This window comes from Plectropomus leopardus, chromosome 4, assembly GCF_026936395.1.
Source record: "Plectropomus leopardus strain MGB_pleo_1.0 chromosome 4, ASM2693639v1, whole genome shotgun sequence".
Taxonomy (NCBI): domain Eukaryota; kingdom Metazoa; phylum Chordata; class Actinopteri; order Perciformes; family Serranidae; genus Plectropomus; species Plectropomus leopardus.
Window position 1 is genome coordinate 6,348,896 of NC_142179.1, and position 26,829 is coordinate 6,375,724.

Below are 26,829 nucleotides of genomic sequence, written 5' to 3' on the forward strand. Positions count from 1 at the left end.
CTAACAAACAACAAAAACAGTTGTCTTTTACAGAGACATCATCGTGTTTCCTGCCAGTATATGCCACAAAAAGCGGCTGTTAGGTATTTTAAGCCAAAACTTGATGTTTTATTAATTACAACTAAGTCGTTTTTGTGCTTAAACCCAGCCACTCGTTAACCACAGTTTTGTTGAAATGTAAAGTTTTATTGTATGAGCTACATAATAACATATAAATGTAGTGTATCACGGTTTGCGTAAATGTACAATGCCAACATTTATTGCATTTATTGGGTTGCATTGATCAAATTCTCCATTGTCATGCAACACCATGGGGACATCAGCGAAATCCATTCTTCATTTTTTGGGGCCAAAACTATTTCAAATGTAAATAATACATTAGGTTTCTGAATTATACTGTTATAATGTAAAAGTAACCAATATTGAAGGAGCAATAAATAAACAACCCATCAATATAACATTATACAAACTTTACTAACTAAATACTTTTTTAATATTTTTAGCTTATTTAAAGCACGCTCAGTGTACGATATAAATATATTATTGCAGCCCTTTTCTCAGACAGTTTGAACTTCGGCTGTGAGTCGTGGATGACGCAGCTTCTTCCTGCATCACAGGGAAGTGAAGAAATATCAGATTCAGCCGCTCTTATGCAAGTCTAAACAACAAGCCATTCTACTATAGCTCGTGGAATTTTTTCCACATCAAAAAAACCGCAAAACCCCAAAGAACCTACTCAAAGACGTGAAAATGTTAGGTAACAGCAGATAAGAAAATTTAGCATTTCATATGATCTGAACTATTACCCATTTACAGAGGGCTATGTGTATTTTTTGGTACTTTCAGTTTCATTTTGTGACTAAATTGTGAAATCAAAATGTATCTTTAGTAATTTTTCAAGATTTTATTATTATTATTATTATTATTATTATTATTATTGTTGTTGTTGTTGTTTTTGTTTTTGTTTTTGTTTTTGTTTTTGTTTTTGTTGTTATAATTATCATTTTTGAACCCTTCACATTTTAAACACAGAGCAGTTGAGAAGTGGAGGATGTTTTCCTTATGACCCGAGTAGTTAATGCCAAAGTTTTACTTTTACTCACTTGTACTCACTTTCTGACTTTTCATCAGCCTTTAATACTTTACAGACACGTTCTTTTAATATGAATTAAAAATTAGACGTTTCACCCCCAGCATTTGTTGCCCCTACAATATCATCTTTTAAGGTTAAATAAAAGATATTCCTTTTTCTGATTCGACAATTTCATTTTATTTTGGATTTTTTTCCAAATTTTATTTTATTTGTTTCTTTATTTGTTTTAAGTGTGTGTCTTTACTTTTACTAGTTTATCGGTTTATACATTATTTTATCTTATTTTGTTGGTTTTACTCATGTATTGTTAAATTTAACTTTATGTCTTATTTTATTCTGTTTTTAGTTATTTTATTTATTTCAATTCATATGTATCATTCTCTTTTAATTGTCTACTGTGTGCATAATTATTTTATTTAATTTTATTTTTTTTAGCAGTTCTTACTTGCATGTCCTTGCATCTTTTATTGGTGTGTTTGTCACTTTGATTATTATTTTAGTTTTAACGGATTTCATTCACTTTTTTGGTTTGTTACTGGCATTGTTTTGTGCCTGCAACTTGTACTGGGAACTTTGTGCGGCACTTTGTGCTTCCACCTGAAATGAAACTTGCTATATAAATATATTTTTTTCAGGATTCCAACATAAAAATATTCCTAAAACCACAATACATTCATAATAACTGCATGAGATGGTGTACAGAATGCCATATTTGATTCCTCATTTCTAACCAGTGTGCTTGTCACTGTTAATTACTTTGATGCTTCTCAGTGGTTGTCATAATCCCATACACTACCTGAGCCAAGAGCATGCGGCCGCAGTGTGTAAGTTACAGTATTTCATCATCACAGCGAAGTGAAGGTGAAGACAGAAAATTAAGGCCCTCCCACTTCCTTTCTGAAAATTCCATCTTCGACTGAGTGTGTATAAAAACCCCGCATGTCAGCACAGGCAGGCAGATCAACACTGACAGGACAACTGCTGGGATCATAAGCAAACACGAAAACAACAACTTCTAATCTTCTGAACTTTACAGGTAAAATTACCTTCCTTTTCTTTTTGCAGTTTCTGTGTCACTTTCAACTGCTTGAAGATTCATTCTGTTGCTGTCAGATGAAATGTTTGCACTACAAGTATAAAATGTCCACTTTCTAGATATTTATATGTTTTCTAAACCTATTTCCCACTCAGTGTGATGGTATACCTGTATATAGTCAAGTATCGATACAGTAGTGAGTCATAAAATAGACAGAGATAAAGTGCAGCCTTTACAATGGAGAGTAAAGGGCTAAATGATCATATTTAAGTAAAAACATAAAAGTAAACCTGAAAATCCAGCTGTACATGTTTTTCCATAAATATTTTGAGATTTAGTGACAATGAAACCCCCCTATTTTCTTTCTGCAGACTCTTTTTAACTCAGAAAAAGATGGAATCCGAGATGACATGCAACGTGAGCAAGATGTGGAGCCCCACAATGCCCGAGGGACTGGACTTTGAGATTACCCATCATCCACTGACCATGAAGCGCGTGGTCAACCTCATCATCGCCATGGAGAGGTTTAAGGGCAGCCAATCGGAATCATTTCTGAGCACTGAATTCACAGATGAACACCTGCTCAGCATCATGCTGGACAGCATCGTGGAAGGTAATAGTCACCCTAATTATTGCATTAAAAAACTCAATGGACTGATTAGAGTTTTAACTCTATGTCATTTAAAATTTCCAAAATGCTAATTGTTTATACTGAAACAGAAATCCTGGCATTGAAGTTGGAACAGTGGGAAGCTGAGGCGTAAATGCCCATAATATATATATATATATCTTTGCCATGGGGCGTTAAGTTATTGGTTTTACTGCAGTGCATTACTCAGGAAGGTGCTCTGATTTATGACTTTTAAGACTCACCTATGCAGGAAGAAACTACTTTTGCAATTCCTGCTGCTTCCTGAAGAAAGAAGATAAAAATCAAAATATAACTGATCATGTGTGCCTCTTATTCCCTCAGAGAGAAACGTGTTCGAGTGTGAGTCAACTCCACCAGAAGACATCACCAGGCGGCGTGAGTACCGGTGCAGTGTGACCGACAGCGAGAAGAGGTCCTTTGTTCTGGTCCAAAACAGCATGGAGCTGCACGCGGTGATGCTGCAGGGAGGCGATGAAACCAAAAAAGGTAATCATATGGTTGGAGAATCATTTTTTGCTTCAATGTAGATGTTCAAAATTTGGGGATGACAAGGTTGTTTTAGTTCATGTGGCACCGGTTAGCTTGACTGAAGAGGTTTAACCCCTTAAAACCTGGCTCAACATAATAATAATAATAATAATAATAATAATAATAATAATAATAATAATAATAATAATAATAATAATAATAATAATAATAATAATAATAATAATAATAATAATAATAATAATAATAATCATAAAGTGGAATGGAATGTCCTGTTGAGTTTCTCATAGCTTTCTACCCATGTCTTTTAAACAAGTCATACCAATTTTCTCAGGTTTAAAAGATTAAAGGACTAGTGTACAGGATTTACTGGCATCCAGTGGTGAGGTTTCAGATTGCAACCAGCTGACTTCCTCTTTCCTCAGCCCTCCCTTTTAAAGAGTGCAAAACATTCGGTGGCCTACAAAGACAGTATCATCATGACAGACGGTGACATAGTCTTTCAGCTTTCATTGAAATAAATCTGTATCTTCTATTTTCTCCTCAGTTGAACTGAACATGGCGACATACTTTCATGCTACACCAAGTGTTGAGGGCAGAACTGTTGCTCTGGGCATCAAGGGCTTTGATTACTACCTATCTTGCCGCAAGGACGGTGCCGAGCCGACTTTGCATCTGGAGGTAAAACTAATCACTTATGACATGAATCTCACATAAAGATAATACACTTTCTAGTGCTGTTAAACTGTAAAGGTACTGTAAACATAATGAGCTTATGAGTTCTTCCTGACCAATCCTCCTTCATGTTTTCCCTCCTCAGTCGGTTGACAAAGCCAGTCTGGCGACGATCAGCTCGGACAGCGACATGGTGCGATTTCTCTTCTACAAACAGATCAGCGGTGTGAACGTCAGCACCCTCATGTCCGTCGCTCACCCTGGCTGGTACATCAGCACAGCAGCAGATACGGACAACATGCCCGTGGAAATGTGCCAAGAGTCCGCCAACCGCTACCGAACCTTCAACATCCGAGAGATAGCAGAGACTGGATCTACATCTGGGGGTCAAGCTTAATCCTTTTTTTTTTAAAAAAAGAAAAGATTTTGGCACTGAGTAGAGTGTAATATATACTGCACTTCAGCTAGTTTGATTCCAATTTTGTTGTAAGTACCAATGTCTGTGACAAAGACTTCTGCAAGTATTACAGAGCATCCTATTACTGTATGTACCAAGTACAGAGAGTAACATGCTTGGTGTATTGACATAAGTCAAGTTTCACCAATAGGTGGCACCATTGTGCTGTCTGGTGAGCACCTGTGTATTTATTGTGCTGAATGACATGACTCACTGTTAATGCTTTTATCTATTAATTTATTTATCTATTTATGCACCATTTTAGCATATATATTTATTTGAAAATCTGCTTACTAATAATTATTTATATTTGATGTGCAGTGAAGTATTTAATAACGCCTCATAACTTATTTGGATTTGTGTTTTACATGCTCACTCAAGATATGGTAAATGACACAATTCATAGCTTACTGTGATGAAGGACTTTGTAATAGACCTTGGCTGTAGCCAATCAGCTGATGAAAATAATTAACAAACATCTAACGCTCTGAAAGTGGTAATTCTGCAAGAAAGCATTTACTTTTAATACCTTCAAGTATTTTGAGATTTATTTTATTTTTTTTAGTTTTGCACAGAGTATAATGATGCATTTTATTGTAAAATAAATAAATAAATAAATAAATAAATTTAAAGTTTGGAATATAACGCTAAATTTGTCTATGAGAAAGCATGCTGGGTTTTTTTCAGAATAATGTGAACTCTTTCAATGAATGTACCCCCATAATGACTTTCAACACTGTTCAATTTAATCTGTTTTCCAGACTTTGGAAATTATAGAATTTTAGTATGTCTGGTGTCATGTTAGGGATCCTTCTTAAATCTGAATCTGCAGACTAATAAATGATATAAGATTAATTCAATTAATAAATTATTAAGTATCTTTTTATGGATTAAGATAAAACTTTATTAAAAGATCTACTTTGAGAAGCTGCAGTAATACATACATGCATCTTAATTATATCACAGAATATTATTCTGAAATGCACTATTTTGAAGGATGAACACTATTACATTTTGTACTTTATATTTTGTATGCTAAATATTTTGTACTTTTATTTAAGTAATGTTTTGAATTATCTACTTGTAACGGAGTATTTCTACAGTGAGGTATTGCTACTTTTATTTCACCAAGCCTGAGTACTTTTTCCATCACTTGTGTATTCAAAATACTGCCTTTTGTTTACATTTTTTACTCCAATCATCGTCGGGATTCTGCGCATGCGTATTATGTTTTTGAACTTTTTAAATCAACCAATCAGACGAGAGGAGGCGTTAACCGCCGGCAATTTCAAAACCGGATGCGCGAGCTTAGTTGTTACGAAGCTAACGTTACTTTAACGTACGCTGAACCATCGCAAGTCCAACAAGCCGTGTTTATAACCCTGCTGGACCGAGTTTAGAGAAGAAAGTGAATTGTGATAGTTATGGAAGAAGCGGAGACTGTCCCGGTACTTTCCAGAAAAGGTTAGCGAGCTCCTCAAATTTCATAAAAGCTAATGTTTGTTAGCGCGTTAGCTGACCGTGTTAGCGCGAAAGCTAGGTAGCTTTAGCATATGTTACGTGTTTATAGCATCTTCGGTGTTTGTAAGTTAACATAAAGGAAACTTAACATGTATAGCTGATGCTAAATATATATTAATATTATGTTTGTGGCTTTGTAGTGTTATATCTGAGTCTAAAATAGGCTTTCTATAATTCGTGGTGGACGTTATCGGTTCCCATTTTCTCATGCTGAACTTAATTCAGCTGCTATGACTATCTGCATTATTTTACATATAAAGAAACGCATTGAAAATTTAAGAGATTAAACTGCACGATTCTGGTGGTGGGCGTTTCCTTTGTTGGCTCATATGTTTTGATAAGTCATGAGAGCGTCGAAAATATGTTGACAACATGCTCGGCCAGGCATGGATTTATGCCCTAAAATCGAAGCAAAATTTAACCCTTAAACAGCTAGCTCGACATCGGGTTTCTTGTGCTGCATCCATGTGCCTTTTACTAGCTTGCAAACCGCTGAAATCTTAAAATAAGTTATACGTATTTTAAATACACAAAAAAAAACTCCCACCATGGCAAGAAATGTCCTGTAAAAAATAAAGGAGTACAAGGTGACAACGAAATGATCTGAAGATAAGCCGGTCGAGGGCAATTACTAAAAATTAAGAAAAAATATATCAAGTATTTAAAACACATACAAAACCCCACTTAATTAGCACTTTGACAAGAAATGTCCTGCAAAAAATAAAATGGTAAAACACGTTGAACCCCCCCCTACACCCTTTTTTTTTCTTTAAAGGAAATCAAGCCATTTTGCTTAGGTTTTAAAGGGTTAACATAATGTGGGGAAAAACAGGTTTAAAGGCTTATTTTACAAATAAAGAACACAGTTGGATGTCGTGGTCAACAGAGAATAGACTTTTTCCTCATAAATCATTTTGCCCATTATTTTCTGCATTAATCTCTATAAACCTTATGAAAGCAATAGGAAAAAAATACCAAAAGTCCAAGACTCAAGTTGGATTTATTACTGTATTACACTATCTGAGCCTAATTTAAAGTCATCATGTCTCACAAACCTGTAGCTAGATGGCAGCAAGTGTCTAATCATTTGCTCAGTTATTGAGATACTTGAGAAGCTGCAAATATTAATTGTTAACTCCTAAATTAATTGCGAACTAATTAGATCTTTTTAAAGTCAAAATATTATGCTTCCAGCTTCTTAAATGTGAATCTGTTTTTCAACCTCTATATGACAGAAAACTGAATAACTTTGGGTTACAGACAAAGCATGACATTTGAGTATGTCATTTTGGGTTTGGGAAAACACTGATTTACATTTTCATCATTTTCTGACAATTTATTGACCAAACTAACTGAGTAATCAAGAATATAATCGACAGATTGAATGACAGTGAAAGTAATTCTCAGTTGCAGCCCTTGTCTGCCTGACTTAAATGTTGTCAAAACCAACTTGCATCATGTCACCCAGCTGCAGGAGCTTTTATTGGTTTGTGCAGCACAGTGCACTCTGGTTGCAAAAATAAATGCCACAGCTCTCTCTGTCTTATCTGGTGATGTAGCACCACTTTTCAAAAGTAATTGCATCTTTCTAATGGGAAGACAGCCCAGTTTTATGAAAATAATGTGTTTTCAGCAGTGAAATACTTTAAGTACACTTTAAGTAAGTGCTATATTCCTTTGTAATTTTTCTTTCACAGAGCTGCGTAAGCAGAAGTTGATGGAATACTTGTCAGGAAAAGGAAAACTGAAACAGCCAAACCCTAAGTAAGAAAAAACAACCCTTTGCATGACATCTCACAAACAATGTGTTAAACTTCATCTGCTACTGCTGTTGTGGTTAATGATGTAACTAAATTTAACTCCTCAGGCCATACCTTCGCAATGACTACCAGGTTAAAAAGCCTGTCACATCGACACTAAAGGTGGGTGTGCCTTATAAACAGTTGTGTGTTTTGTGTGTGAGTGAGTGAAAGTGTGTTAATGAGTGCGCATGTATATCTTATCAAAAAAATACCAAAACTCACCTGCAGTATATTGACTCTTAGCCCTCATTTGCAGATTTAAGGGTGTGTAAAACAACATAATTTCAAAAGTAGGGATGTCAACATCTACACGTGTAAACGGATACACGGATAACAAATCATAACCGTTCAGAAAAATCAATAACCGTTTACACGTCATTTTTTCCTCTCCTCCTCCTCGTTCATTTCTCACCAATAGTATTTTTAGGGGTGATAATGTTGCCTGAAAGCTTAAGATAATAACATTAACTAACTATACACTTAAATGTTCCCACTAATGCAGTTATCCGCATACATTATAGATGCACAGGTGGCAATGTTACGTTGATATTAAAAAAAAACCGCAGCCACAGCCAGTGTCGCGTCACTTCAAGTTGACTCTGGGCCGCATGGACAACAAGCAACAAGCGATGAACAAGCGGAGCTTAAAAAAATATATTGTACAAAAGTGAGCAATAGTTAAAACAATGATTAAAAAAGAAGGTTAAACCTTTTCCAGCTTTCACTTGTACGTTTTCTTGTCTGTTAAAATTGATGATTTTATTTTCAACTCATTTTACTTTCTGTCATAAGTAGGTCTAAGCCTTAAATGGTGAGATGGATTGCCTACTTTTTAAGTTCTGTTCGCTGAATAAACGTTTTTGTGCCATAACTAACTACTGGAATGGCTTTGATTTAATGAGATTAGGAGGTATTTGAATGGAGACAGAACCATCTAGTGGTTATATAGAGCAACTGCGATAGAAAAAGATCATAAATCGTGGAACCGGGTACACGTCGGTTAGAAGTCCCGTTTACACGTGTAAAATTGTAAACGTTGACACCCCTATTCAAAAGAATGATGTTGTCATCCACATGGTGCTGAGGTATGTGCGATACTTGGACTGAATTGTTTTTTTGTCTCACTCATTCTTCCATTTAATGTTTTTGCTTTCACAGGCGGTTATGGGAAAAGAGAACAAGGCTCCAGCTGGCACATTCAGACAGGAAGTTAGGAAAATTCCGACTGTGGCTGCTCAGTCCACAAAACAACCTGCCAGAAGAGCATCTGGTGTCACAAACACAGTGAATGTAAAAGCCAACATCCTGACCAGACGGCAGAATACCAATCATTCATCTGAAACCCAGAACCCATTAAAGCCAAAACCTAATCATAACCCTGTGCTGACAAGAACCTACACCGTTGTGTCACTCAAATCCAACCTGAATGCAGCCATCCATCTTAAAAAGCAGCCAAATACAGGAATTCCATCTTCAGGCAGAGTCTCTGTGAATGCAGCCCGTACAGTTGTAACAAACGCAAACAGCAGAGTCAGTGGGAGCTCAAATGCTAACTGGTCATGTCCAATAAAGACAGCTAGTATCAGGATGAGCGTAGGCCCCATGGTCAAAACAAAAACAGGACTCATTCCTGCAGTGACGCAGCCAAGAAACAATCAAAGACAAAACTTAACACACACCTCTACCACAGCAGCTGAAACAACCACCGCAACCTTGACTGTAGCTAACAGGGTGCGATCCAGTGCCTCGTCATCAGCTTCTGTTTCCCAGCAGTCTGCCATGGTTCCGAGGAAAACATTACCATCCACAACCCTAAACAACCCTGTTAATGAGAGATGTACTGCTGGGAATAAAGTTCAGCATCGGACCAAACCAAACTCTAAACCACTTCTGGGTAAACAATCTCAGCCAGCTTGCAGGAGCCAACTATCAAGTGGAATGAAATCAACATCCACATCCTCCAAGTGCACAGCAGCACCTGTGAAGTCAGGGGGGAGAGTTGGGTTGTCAAAAATTAATAAATCAGCTGGTCAACCCACAGACAGGTCCACAAAGCAGACTGAAGTGCATAAAAACGGCCAGTTATGCAAAGTCGGCTCCCAAACATCCTCGGGACCAGCAAGCAGGTGCAGTTCCAGAGCAGTCAGTGGGGTTACGCGAGGTGCTGTGGCTGAGCTTGAAAGGAAAACCAAGACATGTAAAGAGACAGATGGCAAGAAGGGACACAGTTCAGCAAATGTCCCTCCACCAAAAAGAATAGGCGCTTCAGTGATGTCCCACACAGTGCCACAGCCGCCACGGACCATCAGCATTACTTGTCAGGGCACAGACATGAAGACGCCAAAGCTCCCTGTCAGGAATCTTCCCCAGACTGAGGGAAAGAAACTGACTGCTGCCCAGGAGGAGAGAATGTAAGTAGAAAAATATGACTATCAGTAAATGTATAGCACAAACTATGATATGACAGCATTGAAACATTACTTTTCCAGCATCCGCTGTACTTGACGGTTGGTAACAGTTCTTAGTTGACAGTTCTGTCTGATATCAGGCACTAAGGTGACAGATTAGGAATGTGACCAAGCTTTCTATACCATGATAAGACAAAGGGTCAAAATATTTACCAATAACAAAGCCCTTTCTGGGAGTTCACAAAGTGTAATTCGCAAGATTAAATTGCTAAGTATGTACAAACAAAGCTTTCTTAGCTCAACTCCACTTTACTTTACACACGGTGCACCAACACACACTTCTATTGGGTCATAAGTGATGATTGAGAGAGATTATTTCTGCATGTGTGTCTTCAGAGGTCTAAAGACGCATCACTTTGCCTGCTACCCAAGAGGAGAGAATTTGGGTAAAGAGGTACAGCTAGCGGTAAATTTATAGCCCGAAACTATGATAAGACAACACTGAACCATTACATTTTCTGCATCCACTGTATTTGACCATTGGCAAGAAGTTGAATTGACAGTTCTGTCTGCCATCAGGCAATGAAACAAGATAAGAAATCTGATTGAGCTTTCCAAGCTAAGTTTTGATGCTTTACGGTTTTTTAGAAAAATCCTGCACAATGTATTTTTACCGGTGATTCACTTTGTCAAACATCCTTTAGTTTTATGGATTTACAAGATTTATTGAAGAATACTTCAGATTGAGTATTGCTGTGCAGCAATCTCAATATCAGAATGGGAATCTGTATTCGAAGATTCTCATTATTGGTGATGTCCTAATCAATTTGATTGTGCCCCAACTCAATCAGAGCTGGTGAAACAGAGTGGTGAAGGGATGATGTATTTTTGTAGGCCAACCAGGAAGTTCACATCGCACTAGTTCCCTCGTCAAAAACTTTATGGGATTTTTGAATGGGATTTGCATTTATTGCCAAAAATAAGCTTTCTGATGAGCACAAGTTTATGAGACTTACATGTTTTGTTTAGCATGATAATCTTCACAGGTGAACACCACTTTTATGAGTTTTGAAGCGTAAATGAAATCACTAGAAGCAAAAAGCTATTGTTAGGCTTTACACGAACTACACCACGGTCGCACGACTTAGACGTCATAACGTCAAACCCTGTAAAAACGCTTTAAAACACGATAGAAAAATATTGTAAACAGATAAATCTTCAAGTTCGAGTGCCAGTCTGTAAAGCTGTAAAGGCGTACAAGTGGGCTTAATGAGTTTGCTGTGATGACGTCTAACATCCCCAAAGAAACACTGTAGTCCCATTTAGCCACTTGTTAGCAACCGCCTTTTTTAAGACGAGTAAAATCTTAAAAGTTAAAAAATCGGGTTTAGCCTGTGTTAACCACAGACCTTATTTACGGCATTTTACCAAAAACCCATAGACTTTAAGACAAGGGAACCGTTTTAGGACTCGTTACTTCACCACTCTATTCAGATTTGATTGATGGTGATACACATGCCCACACATCACCCTGGTCTTTGAATCCTGTGGACACACCAGCAATCTGGCAGTTTATACTCAGTGTATTTATAATACTCAAACTGTCAAACACACACCTCCATGTTGTTTTGATGGTTAATTAAACAGTAAGTTTCAAAGTAAAAGCAACTACAAACTCAGGTCTGAAGTGCCGTCAAAATGTGCACTAGTTGTTTAAAGGAGTAGATGGTTTTCCTAAAAGGTTAATATGTCTCTTTAATTATAAGTAGACACCAAGAGTCGTTCATCCAGAATAGAATGTTAAAGGCATCAACCCCAGTTTGTTGAGGGACCTCTGGTATTCAGCTTCTACTGTGCTGTCCAATAAAGTAAACAAAAAAAGCTGTCTTTTCAATGTGCTCTCTGCTCTATTTTTTGGTCTCAAGGAGAAAACTACAGGAATGGCGGGAAGCCAAGGGAATTTCCTACAAGCGCCCCCCAATGCCGGTGAAACCTCAGGTCAGGCGCACTATAGCTGTGCCCCAGCCTTTCTGGGGAGCCATGAATGAGGAAGATGAGGCTCACTCCCTCATCTGTGCCGTGGACAGATCCCTGGCTGATTGTATCAAATTGCTTGGAGAGGTATGTGGTGAGGAGTCAGGATTTTTTGGTTTAGTCTGATTTCCCACTGGATATGACATTTCACTGGAATGCTTGTGGTGGACAAACCCTGGAAGGTGGGGTTCGATAGACATTTTTTAATATGATGATAAAATGAGAGAGCAAATGAAAAAAAATTTAATCCATGTGAGTTGGCGCTGTACTCGAAATGGACTACTTTGCCTGGCCACGTTGGCATGCTAAATGTTTCCAAAAGGCCAAACTTGATGACTTATATACAGAAGGCCTAGTAATAATTTAACCATGCACACACAGTCTCTTTTGGAAGGCATTGATAGTGCTGCTCTTGTTTATGTAAAGTCAAAAAAGAGGTTCTGGGAGAGGATCATACTGAGCTTCACCTGGCCAATCACTGCATAAGTGGGCATAATTTTCAATTTTGGGCAGTTAGACAAATTATTATGTTGCTGGATCACACAACAAGCACTTTAGTTGAAGCATGCTGATGCCCCTACTTGTGTGAGTTTGATGTGAGCCCTCCTTGCATCCACAGGGTTGCCCTCCAGACCAGGTGAAGGAGGTTCTCACACGACTGCCGGCAGTGTCCCAGAAGTTTGCCAAATACTGGATCTGTCAGGTCCGCCTGATGGAACAAGAGGGCAACCTTGATGTCCTGCCCATGTTTGAAGAGGCTGTTGGTGTTGTGTTGGAGGTAATAGTGTATGTGTAGTGAGCAGACCTGGTTTCAGGCAGTATTGTATATACATTTGCATCATTTGCACATACTGTACATTGAATCGTGTGTTTAATTTTCCTGATAATATATTTTTTTAAATCTAAAAACAGTTTCTCAATTAAATTTCCAAAACATAGTACGTTGTACGTTTTGGCAGTATGATAGAAAGGGGTGGAAATTACCAGAGCCCCCGCAATATGATATTATCACTATACTTAACTCACAATACAACATTAATGCCATTTAAAATGCTTTGTGATATGTTGACTATTGGATAAACCGATATTAGTATAAACTGCAATTTATTACTTTTTTCAACGGCAATTTAATGAAAAACTTTGTCAACTCAGATACATTTTTCAGTCATTTACAAAAGTTTCATATAAGCACTGCCTAATAAGACTGCTGATTGTACATATTTTATAAATATATATGTAAGTTCAGGCTTTTGTTATTTTAATATTAACTTCAAAACAGAATCCAACAAAAACGTTTAATGTAGCGGCCCTGTTGAAATTACTGAGCAGCTTAAGCACCAGCATTAGTATTTTGCCTGAACTCTGCTTGACTTCTCTCAGCTAAGTCTCTATTATCATTGACAGGCACAGCAGCAAAAAATTATGGAAGTGCAAACTTCCTTCCAGTGCAGATAGCTGACTGGGACTTATCAACAAAACAAAACCAACAAAAGTTATCTCAGCTGACCTCCTCCTGCCTATTAATTGTAGTTATCAAAGGCAAACATGGCTGCTACAGCTGGCTGCAGCAAAACAGAAACAAACATCACAGAGCGAGGTTGTTTTGGACATAATATCACATTTTTGACCAATGTATGGGAATAAAGTTACAAAGCGGTAATGTGATTTAAATACAAGATTTTCATGTTATGGACAAATAGTTTCTTTATTATTGTTACACATTAATCAATTCAATTTGGAAGCTTACCTAAAAAATAAATATAATATATGTAAATAAACTAGCTATCTAACTAAATATAAATAACTTCAGATGTTAAGCGATGTAATATTATTAGTCATAAATACATCATCTGCCTTGAATAGTGATTGACAGTTGTGCATGCTAACTGTAGGTGTAGTTTTTACTTTTTTAATGATGCAGTATCCACCCTGTTGTGCAATCCTTGTCAAACGTGTAATCTTTTATAGGAGAATCTCCGGCGACATCTTACCTTGAGAATAATTTAGTGTCAGTCATTGCGTTTAACGGTAAAAGATCTGTTTACATTGCCATTTCTGTTGCTCTAACTTTTTACCCTCAGATGCCCAGAGCCCATGTCGTCGTCATTTTAATGTCTGTTTTCAACAAAAGAAATACATTTTATTGTAAAACTGATTTGTGCCCCCCCCCACCTCCCTTCACTGTATAGTTTGGATTTTTTAGATTGTGCCTGACAGCTTTATTTGTTATAAAGTGATCAGAATAAACAATTTATGTTGTTTTGTTATCTGAAATTAATAATTTCTTCTCTGCTTGTGCTTTATTGTAGCCAGTGGACGAGCTGCGGACTGTGGTGTTTGAGATTCTGAAGAAAAAGGACGAGATCAAAGGTATTTGGCCTGCATGTTTGGAACCACTGTAGTTTCCACTCCGGCAGTTCCTCTCAACTCTATGGAGGGGTTTAAGTCTTTTTTTGGTTTGGCAGCTTTTCTGCTTTTATTTATGCTCACTGATTTTCTCAGTGTAGACTTAAGTGAAAAGCTCAAAAATCCAGTTGCGTGCCCAGCACCAAATGGCAGACAGTCAGGAACTAAGTGGTGAACACAGGGGAGCATTTAGCAGCTGAAGAGGTGGATATTTTTTCGTTTGCGTTGTCGGCCAAGACTAATTTAAAAGATGACTAAATGTTGGACGTGCGTTTGGGGGTACACAAAAACTACTGGCAGATTAATGCTACGTTGCTCTGTATCTTGTAGATGCCATAGTTCCTAACACATTCGGCAATTTGTGAGATATTAAAATTTTTACACAGAGACCACACTTTATGCTTCCTTGCATTTTTACACAGAATCAAACAATGGTGGCATTATCCTGCTACAGTTTGTGATTTTAAATAGCTTCCAGCTTTGCAGAACAAAAGAGGTGTGACGGTTTTGACTTTTAAAACAGCAGTGTCTGCTTCAAGTGTGATGGAGAACGTACACATCAGCAGCCCTTTCTACAGTTAACTAACAGCAACAGTTGATTTCTTTTCCCAAATGTGTGTTACATTCAGAGCGGCGGCACGATATTCTTGCTTTGAACAGGCTCTGTGTAAGTGGCTGTTGTGTTTGCAGATAATTGACTAAAAAATCAATTAATGCAGCATTAGGTTTAGTTTATTATTGTTTTTTATTTCAGCAGTGAAATTGAAATAGAATGCAAAGTTTTGCAAATTATAAGGTTTTCTAAAATGAAGTAAGTCAGATTTTCATGTTTTCATCAGCATCTACAGAAAATGAGAGAGAGGAGGACCACAGTCAAACAGGTGACAGCACTCCTGAGAGCATCAACAACCCGATGATGACTCCTAAACCTGTCAGAGCCCTCATCTGTGGAGAGAGAGGAGACTCATCTGTAGTCAAGTACAAGATCACAGCAACTCCTGGGTATGTGGTCATTATTACAACTTTGAGCAACTTTAAGTTTGAATGTTTTTCATGCTGCACAAATTGTTTCTGCTTTGTTTAGTGAAGTAGAAAATATTTTGTCAGTGTTCCAGACTCCTTACTGAACCTGGTTATTGTTTTATTGTAAACTCTCAAATCTGTAACATTAGTTATGAACACAGGTCACATTTAGTAGTTTTATGTTATCTGCATCGTAGACTCGGTTGAACTGCTGGCTAACAACGCCAGTAAAATGTGTTTCCATCAGACTTGGCACACAGGATGCATTTTCCTCCCATTTTTTTAAAGTTTCTAACAGAAACCAACAGTTTGAATTCAACTGTAATTATCGATAATACATATTAGTCGCCAGCACAAATTTCAGCTTTGCCTGAATGACTGAATCATAAATGGCAGCTGGCGAGAGACAGAAACAAGAATTTGTTCCAAGTCGAGGGCGAATTTTTTGCCTGATATCTTCACACTGGAAACATCTGGATGAGGAAGAGAGATTCAAGCATGATGAGAGTTTGCAATGCTGCTTTTGGACAGGTAATGTACTAGTTAATCATAAAGTATGTGCCTACATGTCGAGCAGGGTTGGAAATTAACTGTTGGATTACAAAACCTACCACCCACTCAATTGCAATGGCTATTTTGACTAATGATTGGAGCAAATCTGGCAGCCATTTGTATAATATTACAGCATTTTGCTGATGGCTGGTACTAATTTCCAGCCCTGGTGTCAAGATAGAGTTTTCTATCTTCCACTAATGTTTGTTTACTTATATTTGTAGGCCAGCAGGAAGTTTTAAAAGTAGAATTGCTTTATGTTGCAGAAACTAAACATTTGGTTGCCATTGTTAGTCACGTTGTCTTTTGAGTAGTGAAAACACTATGCAGTCATGGGTCAGCTTAACAATAGACGTGCCATAAACTAGGATTTAAAGGCTTAATTACAGTTTAAAATAGTGGTTTGTGTTTCTCAGATTCTTTACAGATTTTTAGTCTCAAGTGTAATCAGTGTCCACCCTCCATTCCCAGTATTCAGAATACTAGTAGATGTCTGTGTGCGCACGAGTAAACACCAATGCATGTGTAGTGATGTCGATATCAAACAGGATCGATATATTTATTCAGTGGTCAGCGATCCAAAATCACAGATGCAAAGTGAGAACATCAATACATATCATCAGTTTCAAGATACTCTTTTATTTTAAATTCCCATGGCACACTATGTTGCCACTTCTGTCCAAATGCAGCTCCTTCATTAACATTCACACAGTGTTATTGGCCTGATGACTGGCAGACAAGAGTAATGAGCCAAGACAAAGAAAATGAAGATATTTATTGATGTCATCTCATATCGACCACTGCCCTGAATTAAATCGCACCGAAATCATATTGTGGCGGACTTCTTAGTGATATCAGCAGATATCGTATCGTTGTAGAAATAGTCGGTATATTGTAATGAAACTTGTGATTAACACTTTTATATTGAAATTATTTGATTTTGGGCACACATTGTCAGCTGTCTGTTGTCCATTATTTTGTATATGTTAAAGTGGCCAAAGGCCAATAATTGGTTGCTAATTTGTCAAAATGGTTGCCAATTGCAATTCGGCAACCGTTACTTTTGAGCCCGGCAGACATTGGTTACCGAAAGTATGTGATGGCTGAAGGGCAAGTATTAACATGGGATAATGTAATGCTTGATCCTTGTTTAGTTAACGCGCGGCGAGTCATTCCCCCTCAGACATGACAGTCATTCTTTTCCTTGGAAAGGAAATGATTGTTGGAAGGAAATCTTGTCGATTTCACAGATCTACTCAACGTATATCTATATTTATCATTTTATTAACAGGAAAAACAACGAGTGAGTAAGTTGTATGCAGACGCTGGTAAGGTCAAAGGGCTGAGGAGGGAGAAAGATGACACTGAGGCTGGCATGACACTGTGTACTCAAAACTAATTTATAATTATTGCTCGAAGGCTGAAACAGTTGAAAATTCTGAATTTTTCTTTCTTTTCTTTTTAAGCGGCCCTTCAAGCCAACAGAAAGAAACTGCACGAGTTAACGGCCAAGAGGTTCGCTTTTTCACTCCAGTTAGACGCTCAGTGCGAATCGAGAGATCCTCAATGCGATACCCCACGTCCCTCCAGGACCATGATCTCTGCGTGACCTCCTACAATGACCTGATCTCCGAGGAGGATAACGAGAAAAGTGAAGAGCAGGCGGCCAGGGAAACCAGCCCGTCTGTTAACAACACGCCGATGTACGTCTACAGACAGAATGAAGCCCTTAAAGACAAAGTGTTCGTCCAGCTTGTCTACGATGAAGGCGTTTAGTTGCACATGCTTCATCTACACCAGTTTGCAGCTGAGAAAAAAATCAGATTCACAAAATGAAAAAGTATGTGCATACTTTGGTTTTGGCTTGTTTCACCCTTTTCCTAAAAAGATGGCGAGTTTTATCCTTGTAAAGGTAGAACGTGACATTTTTGGCAATGTCCTGTTTTTATGTAATAAGGTATTTCTTGCACTTGTTTATGAAGACGTTATTGGGTTTATCCCAACAAATAATGTGGTGTACATAGTTATGTAAAATAAATGGCTGTTTTTTTTTTTTAAACCCAATGTTTTTATCTTATGCTTTTGTCGTCTTTATGTTCCATGTGGACCCCTCCATCATATAGACGCCTGCACTTTTAGAACCGCAACCAAAACCTTTGTCATGCTGGGCAAAGTTTCAAGTTTGAGTCGGTAGTGATGAGCAATTTCTCACACTTGCCTCATTTCGAACTGAAACTGTGTACGCCACGCAACATGAAACTTTGTTGAAAGGGTTTCAGCACACCTTCAAATGACAGGCAGTGATTCAGTGAAGTGAAGCATTAAGTGACCATGACAAAACGTATATGTCATGACATGCAGGTATCATGCGTCTTCCTGACACTTTTCACAGAAATGAATTGCAAAACAAATCGACTCATTTGTCTGAGAGTCTGTAAAGTTCCACTTGCTGATATTTGTGTTAAAATTTGTCCGTTTTAAGTTGCTGTTGTTTAAGATAATTTGATCTGAACTCTGCCAGTGCAGCTTCTACATTTGGGGATGCAATGGTGATTTCATGCTGATTTTACTCGTGCAAGGTGCTGATTTTACTCGTGCAAAATGTGTAACATGAAGTTCAGAACAGCAGGGGGACATAAAGCCATGAAATTCCTGCCTTGAAGAGGCAGAGTAAAAGGGGCTACAGTCTAATGCCACGTGTGAGCAGAAACACATAGAGCTTTATAGCAGGTGTAAACAGGCTCTTTCTGAACTGAAAAATTCTATAAACCTGACCTTTTTAACCTTTATGGGGTTATGTCATGGAAAAATAATAACTTACACACTTGAGCAATCAGGGATAGTTGCCCTGTTGGCCTCTAGAAGGAGCTTGTAAAGTCTTCAGTAAATCAACAGCTGCTGGCATCAGTCCCGCTGAATCAGAGGAGAGGTATTCTAGTGCAGTTGGAGCCATGGGATGATGCAACACACATTTCCTCATGCCTGTGTGTAGGATTTAGTGGCATATAAAAATCACGAGGTTGCAGGAGTGACACTTCTGCCGTGTACCCATTTTAGGAAAACTATGGTGGCTGAAGCATAAACGTAAAAAGACAAATAGCCCTTTTTGATTTGTCCATTTTATGCTACAACACAGCTCATTCTGAGATAATGAAAACACAGTGATTCATGGCTCTAAATTGCCCTGAGGTGTGACTGTGAGTGTGTATGGTTGTTCGTCTATATGTGTCGGCCCTGCGATAGTCTGGCGAACTGTCCAGGGTGTACCCCGCCTTCCGCCCGATAACAGCTGGGATTGGCTCCAGCCCCCCGCGACCCTTACGAGGACAAGAGGTTACAGAAAATGACTGACTGACTGACAGTGATTCATGGTTTCAGGTGCTTATACACAAATTAAACATTTCTAAGAATATTATAAACATTTCTGCAAATCTATGACCCTGAATCATATACACTGGACCTTTAAGAAGCCTACTGAATTCTCAAAAGAAGTGAATATTGTGTTTCGTCTTTATATGTATTCACATGTAAGAAAATGTGTTCAAAATTAAACGAGGTGCGGTCAGACAGTGACTGACCTCTAATGGTATGCCCAGTAATGGATGGTTTCTAGGTGTACTATTTGTTCATGTACTAAACCAGAACAGGAAATATGTTTTCTTAGAACCTTAATTTCATTTTGATTAAAAAAATGTGGAAAAATGTTAACTGATGTATCTGGCAAATATATCTGCTCAATGTTCTCATCTTTTCAGCAAGATTGTGTCTCAAATTTAAGCTTCTTTTAATTCAACAAAGTGGAAAAAAAGTTGGTATTGTACACTTCTACAAGTCACAGATATATTGCATTTGCACGTTATGTAGCAGATACATTTTAATTTTATGTTTCAACAATGCTGTAATACACGTTGTTAGGTTAAAGCACAAAAACTACTTGTTTATGGTCAGGAAAAGATCATGTTTTGGCTTAAAACACCTCATTGGGCATTGTCTTGGCAGGAAAATCAGCCACTTGTCTGTGCAAAATAACCGCTTTTCCCGCAATTATGTCTTGTGCCTAAACAGCTGGTGGAAACGCAGCAAAGACTCACTTAATCCCAGCAAGTTTGTTTGTTGGTCTCCAACAGCGGTCTGCAGCTTGGCAGGTGTCTTGCCAACATGTAACACCATCCACCAAACCCTCCACCTCCTGCAGAGAAAGTCAGTCATCTACAGTAATACCTCACTTTAGAAACATTGATATGATGGTCAGCTGTGGGTGAGCATCTGCCATCCTAGTTTTTGCACTGTGTCCCACACCATTGCAGACCCATGTCAGCTTTATTTGGCCACTTCTTTGTTGTAAAGCATGCTGGGCTGCATTTCTTGTATGAAAGATGCTATACAAATAAAGTTTATTATTATTATTATTATTATTATTATTATTATTATTAATTCAGCGTATAGAATGGGCTTCGGAGATGACAGAGCTTGTCTGTCTTTAGCAGAAACTGTTTGTCACTGTATGTTTTATTGTTTGCTAGCACAAAGTAAATGTCCTTAGTTCTTTCAGAATCGGGTTGTGTTGTCAACATGCTAACTGGCTAACTAGCATTTTAAGTCCGTCCTGTCAATCTTCCAGTTTCCCTTTTTGAATGATGATACAGACAGCCGCTGCTAAGAGTTATTTTCTTTAATGCAGTTGCAGAACGTACGTACTTGGTGGCCTCTGGTTGTAGTTTTTGTGGTGCATTAATGTGCAACTTTGTCCGAGCTATAGGTGATGGAGCACTTGACTTTTGTCACCACTAGTTCTTTGATGTCAGTTTGGTGTGTCTTGACCTTAAATTTTGCCAAGCATTTTTACAGAACACACAGTAAGAACAATTCTATCAATGGAAAAAAAAACATCCCCATCCAAACATAATCTTGTCTGCAGTAGTGTTTTCCCCAAAAGGAAACTGGAAAAAAATATCAGCAGAATAGAAATTTTATTTCTGGTTGACAAAAAAAAAAAGTAATAATGTATATGTAATCTTCTGAATGGGTTACATAACACAAAACAAAACAAAGAGATCGACAGGGGGGTCAGTGAGGGCCAGCAGTTCATGAAATGCCCCAGACCCTGCTTGTGTGTAAATACGCCCATTTCTGCTGAATATCAAGGGCACACTGCAGGCTCTCTATCAGTTTACAGTCCTGCTATTATTTTTATCTGATGTTTATATCATGGGGGCAATTCAAGGCAACAACAAGGAGAGATAAGGAGCGTGCTGCACTCAGAAAAAAATAGGTCGCGGGTAAGTAAAAAGTAAAATATTTCAAGAAAAACATCAGATTTTAATTTTTTTTTTATTTCTCTGGAGCGTCATGGAAAAGAAAAAGTTGTTCATTTATCTGCACTCAAGTTTCTGAGCGATGTCACATGCAGTTGAAGACATAAATTGGCGAGACAGCATGGCCATTCCGGGAATGTGGTGTTTTTGGTCCATCCCATTATCGCGTCCCGCTGGCTGAGGCTGAAACTACGTAGTCAGCCTGTCAGCCTATTTAAAGGGTTTCACGTCGCTGCATTGAGAGGAGAAAGCTGCACCGCTGCACACCGCCGACCTCACAAACAACCTCATACGCTCTCTGCGCATCTTCACAAAACTTCATCACTTAAGGTAAGCGACTGTTGAATACTTTTCAAACATGCACATTAACTTTGCATTTCTCTTCTGTGTAATATCCAGCCGTGATCACTGAGGTGTTATGACACTTATTTCCAAACTGCATGCACCTCAAACATTACTCTGCAGCATAACACTCGTTTATAATTCCAGTCTACAGAAAATGTTTTAGAAAGGAGCCTACTTTGTTTATGCCAGAATAGAAAGCATTATTTTTACCATGTTTTGTTTCGTGCGTCTCTGTGTTCTGAAGCAGTTTTGCGCCAAGATAATGCTGCCAGAAATTCAATCATGCCAGTGTTGATAGGATGGGGCTTTAATCCAACCAGCGTGGCACTGCAGTCCTTATTTATCCCACTACTCAGAGCTAAAAGTTCAACTAAATAGTGCCAGCGGTGGGAGAAATAGTCAGATCGGTTATCGGTAAAAGTAGCACAATTAAAAAATAAAGTGTAACTCCTTCAAAATCTTAGTAAAAACGGATTTTGGGGGAAATGTACCTCAATTAATCGTTCCTTGGTTATTATATTATTGCACTAATAATGTAACTAAGTACAATTCTGAGTTACTTGGACGAGAGTATTTTCATTTCATGACGATTTATACTTGTACATGAACTTTTAAATGCACTGCATTATCTGACAGCTCTAGTTACTTTACAAATTAAGAATGTGCATACAAAACACAAGATTATTAATATGATGCATTGTACAACTACCCAACAGTATGCAAAATTTGAGAATAATCAGTCAAGTCATCATTGTCTTCATTAACAGTAAACTGGATAACAGTTGGACTGGATCACAATTTGGACAAAACAAGAAATTTGAGTATTTTTAACACATAAGAATATAATTACAACAGGGGAGGTTGACCTGCAACTATAGCTGATATAGATTGTTGTAAAGTTAATTTGCAACAATTTTTAAACAATCAGATAATACATTTTTTTTTATGCAAAAATGACAACTTATCTGCTTCCATCTTCTAAAATGTGAGGATTTGCAACTTTCATCTCTATTAGATTATCAAGAATTGAATATCTTTGGGTTTTGGTTGGAGCTAGAATTTGTCATAGGTTTTGGAATATTGTGACGTTTATTTTTTATATTTTTATATTTTATAGTATACAATGAATTGATTGACTTGAAGAGTAACAGGAACCAATAAAAGAAAAAGGTAGTTGCTGCCCTTTCATGTAACAGAGGTTCCAACATGGAATAGAATTGGAAATATTTTGTGTACATAGAATACTTTATGCATCTTAACCACTAGTAATGTGTTTTGTATGTAAAATGTGTAGTTTGTAGTGTAGTTTATTACAAAAGTTAATCTAACCTAGTCAACAGTGATTATAGCTGGACATAGCCACTGGAAACAAAACACTGTCTTCATGCCAAAAAGAGTAACAAAACATCAGTGAGCAACTGGATCTGCTTTATCTCTAATCCACTCAGCTTTAAGCAGACTGAGAATCTGATGCCTGTTTTACACTGCCTGCTCAAGAGTACTGAGCGAGTACTGAGAGACTCTTCTGAACCATGTTGAACTGGAAAGTATAAAGTTTTTGAAGTGCCGCAGATTGTGTTTGTCTAATCGAAGGTTTTTTCTGTCCTTCCCCTCATGTCAGAACAACACTGAGGAGACATCATGGTTGAAGGAACCGAGCAATCTGTTCTTAAGATTAAAGGTGGGAAATATGTGACAATCTCGAAATTGAAGAACGGCGAAGTGAAGCTGTGCGCTAAGGATAATCAGCAAGGTACAACTGCTTCCTAATGACCTTGACTATTTTCAGAGTAACAGAACTGCAAAAAGTGCCCGCTAATTTGATGCCTCATTGAATGATTATCGATTGTTGAGGCAAATTTATTGACTCAAGCACATAATTTGTTGTCTTGCTTCTGTCCTCAGCTCCCACAGCCTACGTGCAGACACGGGAACTAAACAATAAAAAGCAGATAGCTTTCATTTTCAAGCGTACAAACAGTTTCTATCTCCCAAAGGTTGATGGAACAAAACTCATGGTAAATATAAACCTTCATCGCATAAACAATGTCCAAATCAGTAATAGACATGAAAATGCTAGTGAAATCCATTGTGAATCAAATCCATCCAAATCCAAAAAAAAAAAAAATCCAAAAGTGGTTTTTCTTTGGCAACTGGGATTGTTTTAATTGAAATAAGTCAAGCTGCCAAAGAAAAAGCACTCATGGATACATGATCTGGATGACTGAGAACCTTCATCAACATGTGAATGAAAACGTGTGTTTACATTGTGTTTTGTGTTTTCACAGTTGGATAGGATTGCCAGCAGTACCATCCCTCCCAAGTCTTCTTTCACAGAAAGTCATTGGTTTGAGATGATAAACCCAAAAGCTGGTGAATATCACTACCTTCAGTCTGTGGGAAGCAGTCAGTTCCTCGCATTGGATTCCAATAAAAGCACTGTCCGCCTCTGTGCAGTCATGGAGGAGGGAGTTCAGGTCACAGCTAGAACCACAGCGTAGAGGTATGCACTGATTGCTTTTTCCAAAGTTATTTTGTATTTGTTTTTATGTTCTATATTTCTTATTCTTTAAAATGTTTGAACATTTTAACCAAGAACATATGACTTCTCTTTGCTTTAATGGTCATTTTAATTAGTCATATCTATATTAAGTGTAATAGTGCTTTCCCAACATTTAAAAGCTGGGAAAAAGGACTATTTTCCCCCTTGCCGACCTTGGCTCCAACAGTGATTTGACACCAACTGTATCTTTTCATTAAAACTGAAGTTCACACTAATTCAGCCAATCCTCCCAGTCCTCACTGTCCGTCTGTGTTGTTTATTCCACAGGTCTCCATCATAAGCTGAGCTTCATCCTCTACATTACAAGATTTCCATATTGGGTGAGATGCCGTCCTCTGGACCAAGCAGAGAGGGGGGTTGTTTAGTAAGCCTGTCATTCTTGGGTAGCTAAGTGTCTTCTTGTTAAACTTATTAATAGGGTGCTCTTGCAATTTTGTACTATATATTCAGAAAGTTGGGGGACTTGGAAAAGACAGACTGAGACAGAATGGTCAAATTTGAGGCAGCGTTGCTCGAGATATCTAATCACCAGAATGGGTCAAGCTCAAAATACTCCTGTACTATCATTTGATTTAATCTGTTCAACCTTTGTGGTAGATTCTGTTAAACATGTGTTTCAAAGGCCCAGTTTGTAAATTTCTGTTAAAACTTTGAAAAGCTCCCAGATGATATTACCAAACAAATTATGTTCTCACACTCCTCCCGAGTGTTAGAGAACATTATACAACTGTTTTCAATCCTGACTAGTTTTCCACATGGCTAGTAATCTGATATTTATTTGTAAAATTGTCCCTTTAATGTGAAAGTGCTTCTTAAATGTCTTTAATGTGTTGGTATTTAAGTGGGGAAGGGGATGTTGACTACTGTATGCCTTTAGCCCCTTTTACACAGCCTCTATTAGGCGAAAAGATTGCGCTGTTATGCCGCCTCGCCATCCTGTATAAAAGGCACAGTTTTGGATTGGGGTGAGAGAGTTGTCTCACTTTTTAGCAGGACGGGATCATGGGTGTGACAAGTTTGACATTTTGACTGCATGTTATGCGTGAAACCCATTATGGGAAATTAAAAAAATAATTTAACACAAAGAAAAAAGAAAATGAAGAAGAACAGCAGCCATAAAAGTTCACAAATTAGGAAAATAATGAGATTCAGGAACTCCTTACCCTTGGAGCAGAGGACAAGATCAGCCGCTTTATCAGAGAGACAGGAAATTGTTGTTATTGCCTCGTGGCGCCATTGTAACTGTTTATGAAGCTCTGCCAATATGTTAAATGTCACGCTAGAGGCTGATGCTGTTGTGTCAAATGTCACGCGTCTTTTGATTCTAAGATGCCAGATGATTTCATCTTTATTTTATTCTGTGTAAAAATGAAAAGATGGCATAAAGAAGGGACTTCATAGCAACTCTATATTGCGATCTTTGTGTAAAAGGGGCCCGTGAAGCAGATTTAAGGTGTTTGGTTTGGCCACTCTCTACTGAAACAGTCTGGGGTTCTTTAATGCAACAATGTTTAGGATTCAGTACAGTGATTGACTGTCATTAATGCTGACCCTGCGTTATCAAAACCATACCAGTTTACAAGCCTTTTTCTGACCCTGACTTAGCAGTTAAATATTTTACTATAGGGGTACTCAAAGTTTAAATGAATAAGTGAGAATTTAGGGAGCTACCATATAATTGAGGGTCGCCGTTGCCGTGCAACAAGTAGCTTTCTACAAGCTGTCGTCCCTAGCCTGACAGGTGCTCGTTAGGGGGGCGCATTTTGATGCAGTCTCCTAGCAGTGTGTGAAATGTAAGCTACTGAAAGCAAAAGCATTGAAATAAGCAGCAAATGATTAACATACAACACATGCATTTCACGACATGTTCAGAAAATGTCTCCGAGGGCCAGCATTGGTCCGTGGACTGCACTTTGAGCAACAATTCTGTTGAGATAATCATTATTTTATTTATGCAGTTTGATGATGTAAAAAAGTAGGTTTAACAATTAAGGCAGACTCATGCTGCATCTGCAACAGCTAAATTTATCCAGACGCATAAGAATTGCTGTTTAATGCATGTCAATGGTTGCCACATGCCTTTTAATGTCTTGTCTTGCTGGCACTGTAAAACAAAAACGTATATATTTTTATATATGTGTGTATGTATTTTGGGGGTAATTTTTATACTAACAATGTAATTGTAAATATAAACAAATATTTTAATAAACACTTACATATCTTGAATGGATGTCCTGGTGTCTTTGAAAGAGTGATCGTGTAAGAAGCATCTGGAGAAATGGTTAGTGAGTAAGGCAGTAGTGGAGGAAGTATTTAAATCCTTTGTTTAAGTAAAAGTACTAAATATCACACTGTGAAAATACTCAACCGCAAGTAAAAGTCCTGCATTCAAAACGTTACCTTAATAGAAATATGTCAGATAAATTTACTCAAAATATGAAAAGTCAAAGTAGTCAAATAT

General features: G+C 37.8%; 2 protein-coding genes and 1 long non-coding RNA gene across 3 annotated transcripts; all 3 read left to right on the forward strand.

Annotated features, from left to right (window-relative positions):
- Window positions 1-1,977: 1,977 nt before the first annotated feature.
- Window positions 1,978-5,051, forward strand: LOC121944262 (interleukin-1 beta-like). Its single transcript, XM_042488003.2, has 5 exons — window positions 1,978-2,129; window positions 2,501-2,742; window positions 3,103-3,267; window positions 3,815-3,948; window positions 4,088-5,051. The coding sequence occupies exons 2-5, from the start codon at window positions 2,523-2,525 to the stop codon at window positions 4,337-4,339; spliced, it is 771 nt and encodes a 256-aa protein (XP_042343937.1). The 5' UTR covers window positions 1,978-2,129; window positions 2,501-2,522; the 3' UTR covers window positions 4,340-5,051.
- Window positions 5,052-5,675: 624 nt separating this feature from the next.
- On the forward strand, window positions 5,676-19,853 carry ckap2l (cytoskeleton associated protein 2-like). The gene is made up of 9 exons (XM_088076391.1): window positions 5,676-5,863; window positions 7,618-7,684; window positions 7,788-7,842; window positions 8,881-10,133; window positions 12,056-12,251; window positions 12,784-12,942; window positions 14,474-14,534; window positions 15,410-15,572; window positions 17,612-19,853. The coding sequence occupies exons 1-9, from the start codon at window positions 5,824-5,826 to the stop codon at window positions 17,919-17,921; spliced, it is 2,304 nt and encodes a 767-aa protein (XP_087932517.1). The 5' UTR covers window positions 5,676-5,823; the 3' UTR covers window positions 17,922-19,853.
- Window positions 19,854-21,409: 1,556 nt separating this feature from the next.
- Window positions 21,410-26,594, forward strand: LOC121944965 (uncharacterized). Its single transcript, XR_006105933.2, has 6 exons — window positions 21,410-21,424; window positions 21,556-21,790; window positions 23,427-23,558; window positions 23,711-23,823; window positions 24,094-24,308; window positions 24,636-26,594. It is a non-coding gene; the product is annotated as an uncharacterized LOC121944965 (long non-coding RNA).
- The last annotated feature ends 235 nt before the right edge of the window (window positions 26,595-26,829 follow it).

What these genes read in the sequence shown, in the direction of transcription:
- LOC121944262 (XM_042488003.2), top strand. Translation starts at nt 2,523, where the DNA reads ATGGAATCCGAGATGACATGCAACGTGAGCAAGATGTGGAGCCCCACA. An exon ending in GCTGGACAGCATCGTGGAAG is followed by an intron (nt 2,743 to 3,102) that starts GTAATAGTCACC and finishes TTATTCCCTCAG; the next exon opens with AGAGAAACGTGTTCGAGTGT. An exon ending in AGCCGACTTTGCATCTGGAG is followed by an intron (nt 3,949 to 4,087) that starts GTAAAACTAATC and finishes TTCCCTCCTCAG; the next exon opens with TCGGTTGACAAAGCCAGTCT.
- ckap2l (XM_088076391.1), top strand. Translation starts at nt 5,824, where the DNA reads ATGGAAGAAGCGGAGACTGTCCCGGTACTTTCCAGAAAAG. An exon ending in GCTGCCCAGGAGGAGAGAAT is followed by an intron (nt 10,134 to 12,055) that starts GTAAGTAGAAAA and finishes TTTGGTCTCAAG; the next exon opens with GAGAAAACTACAGGAATGGC. An exon ending in CTGTTGGTGTTGTGTTGGAG is followed by an intron (nt 12,943 to 14,473) that starts GTAATAGTGTAT and finishes GCTTTATTGTAG; the next exon opens with CCAGTGGACGAGCTGCGGAC.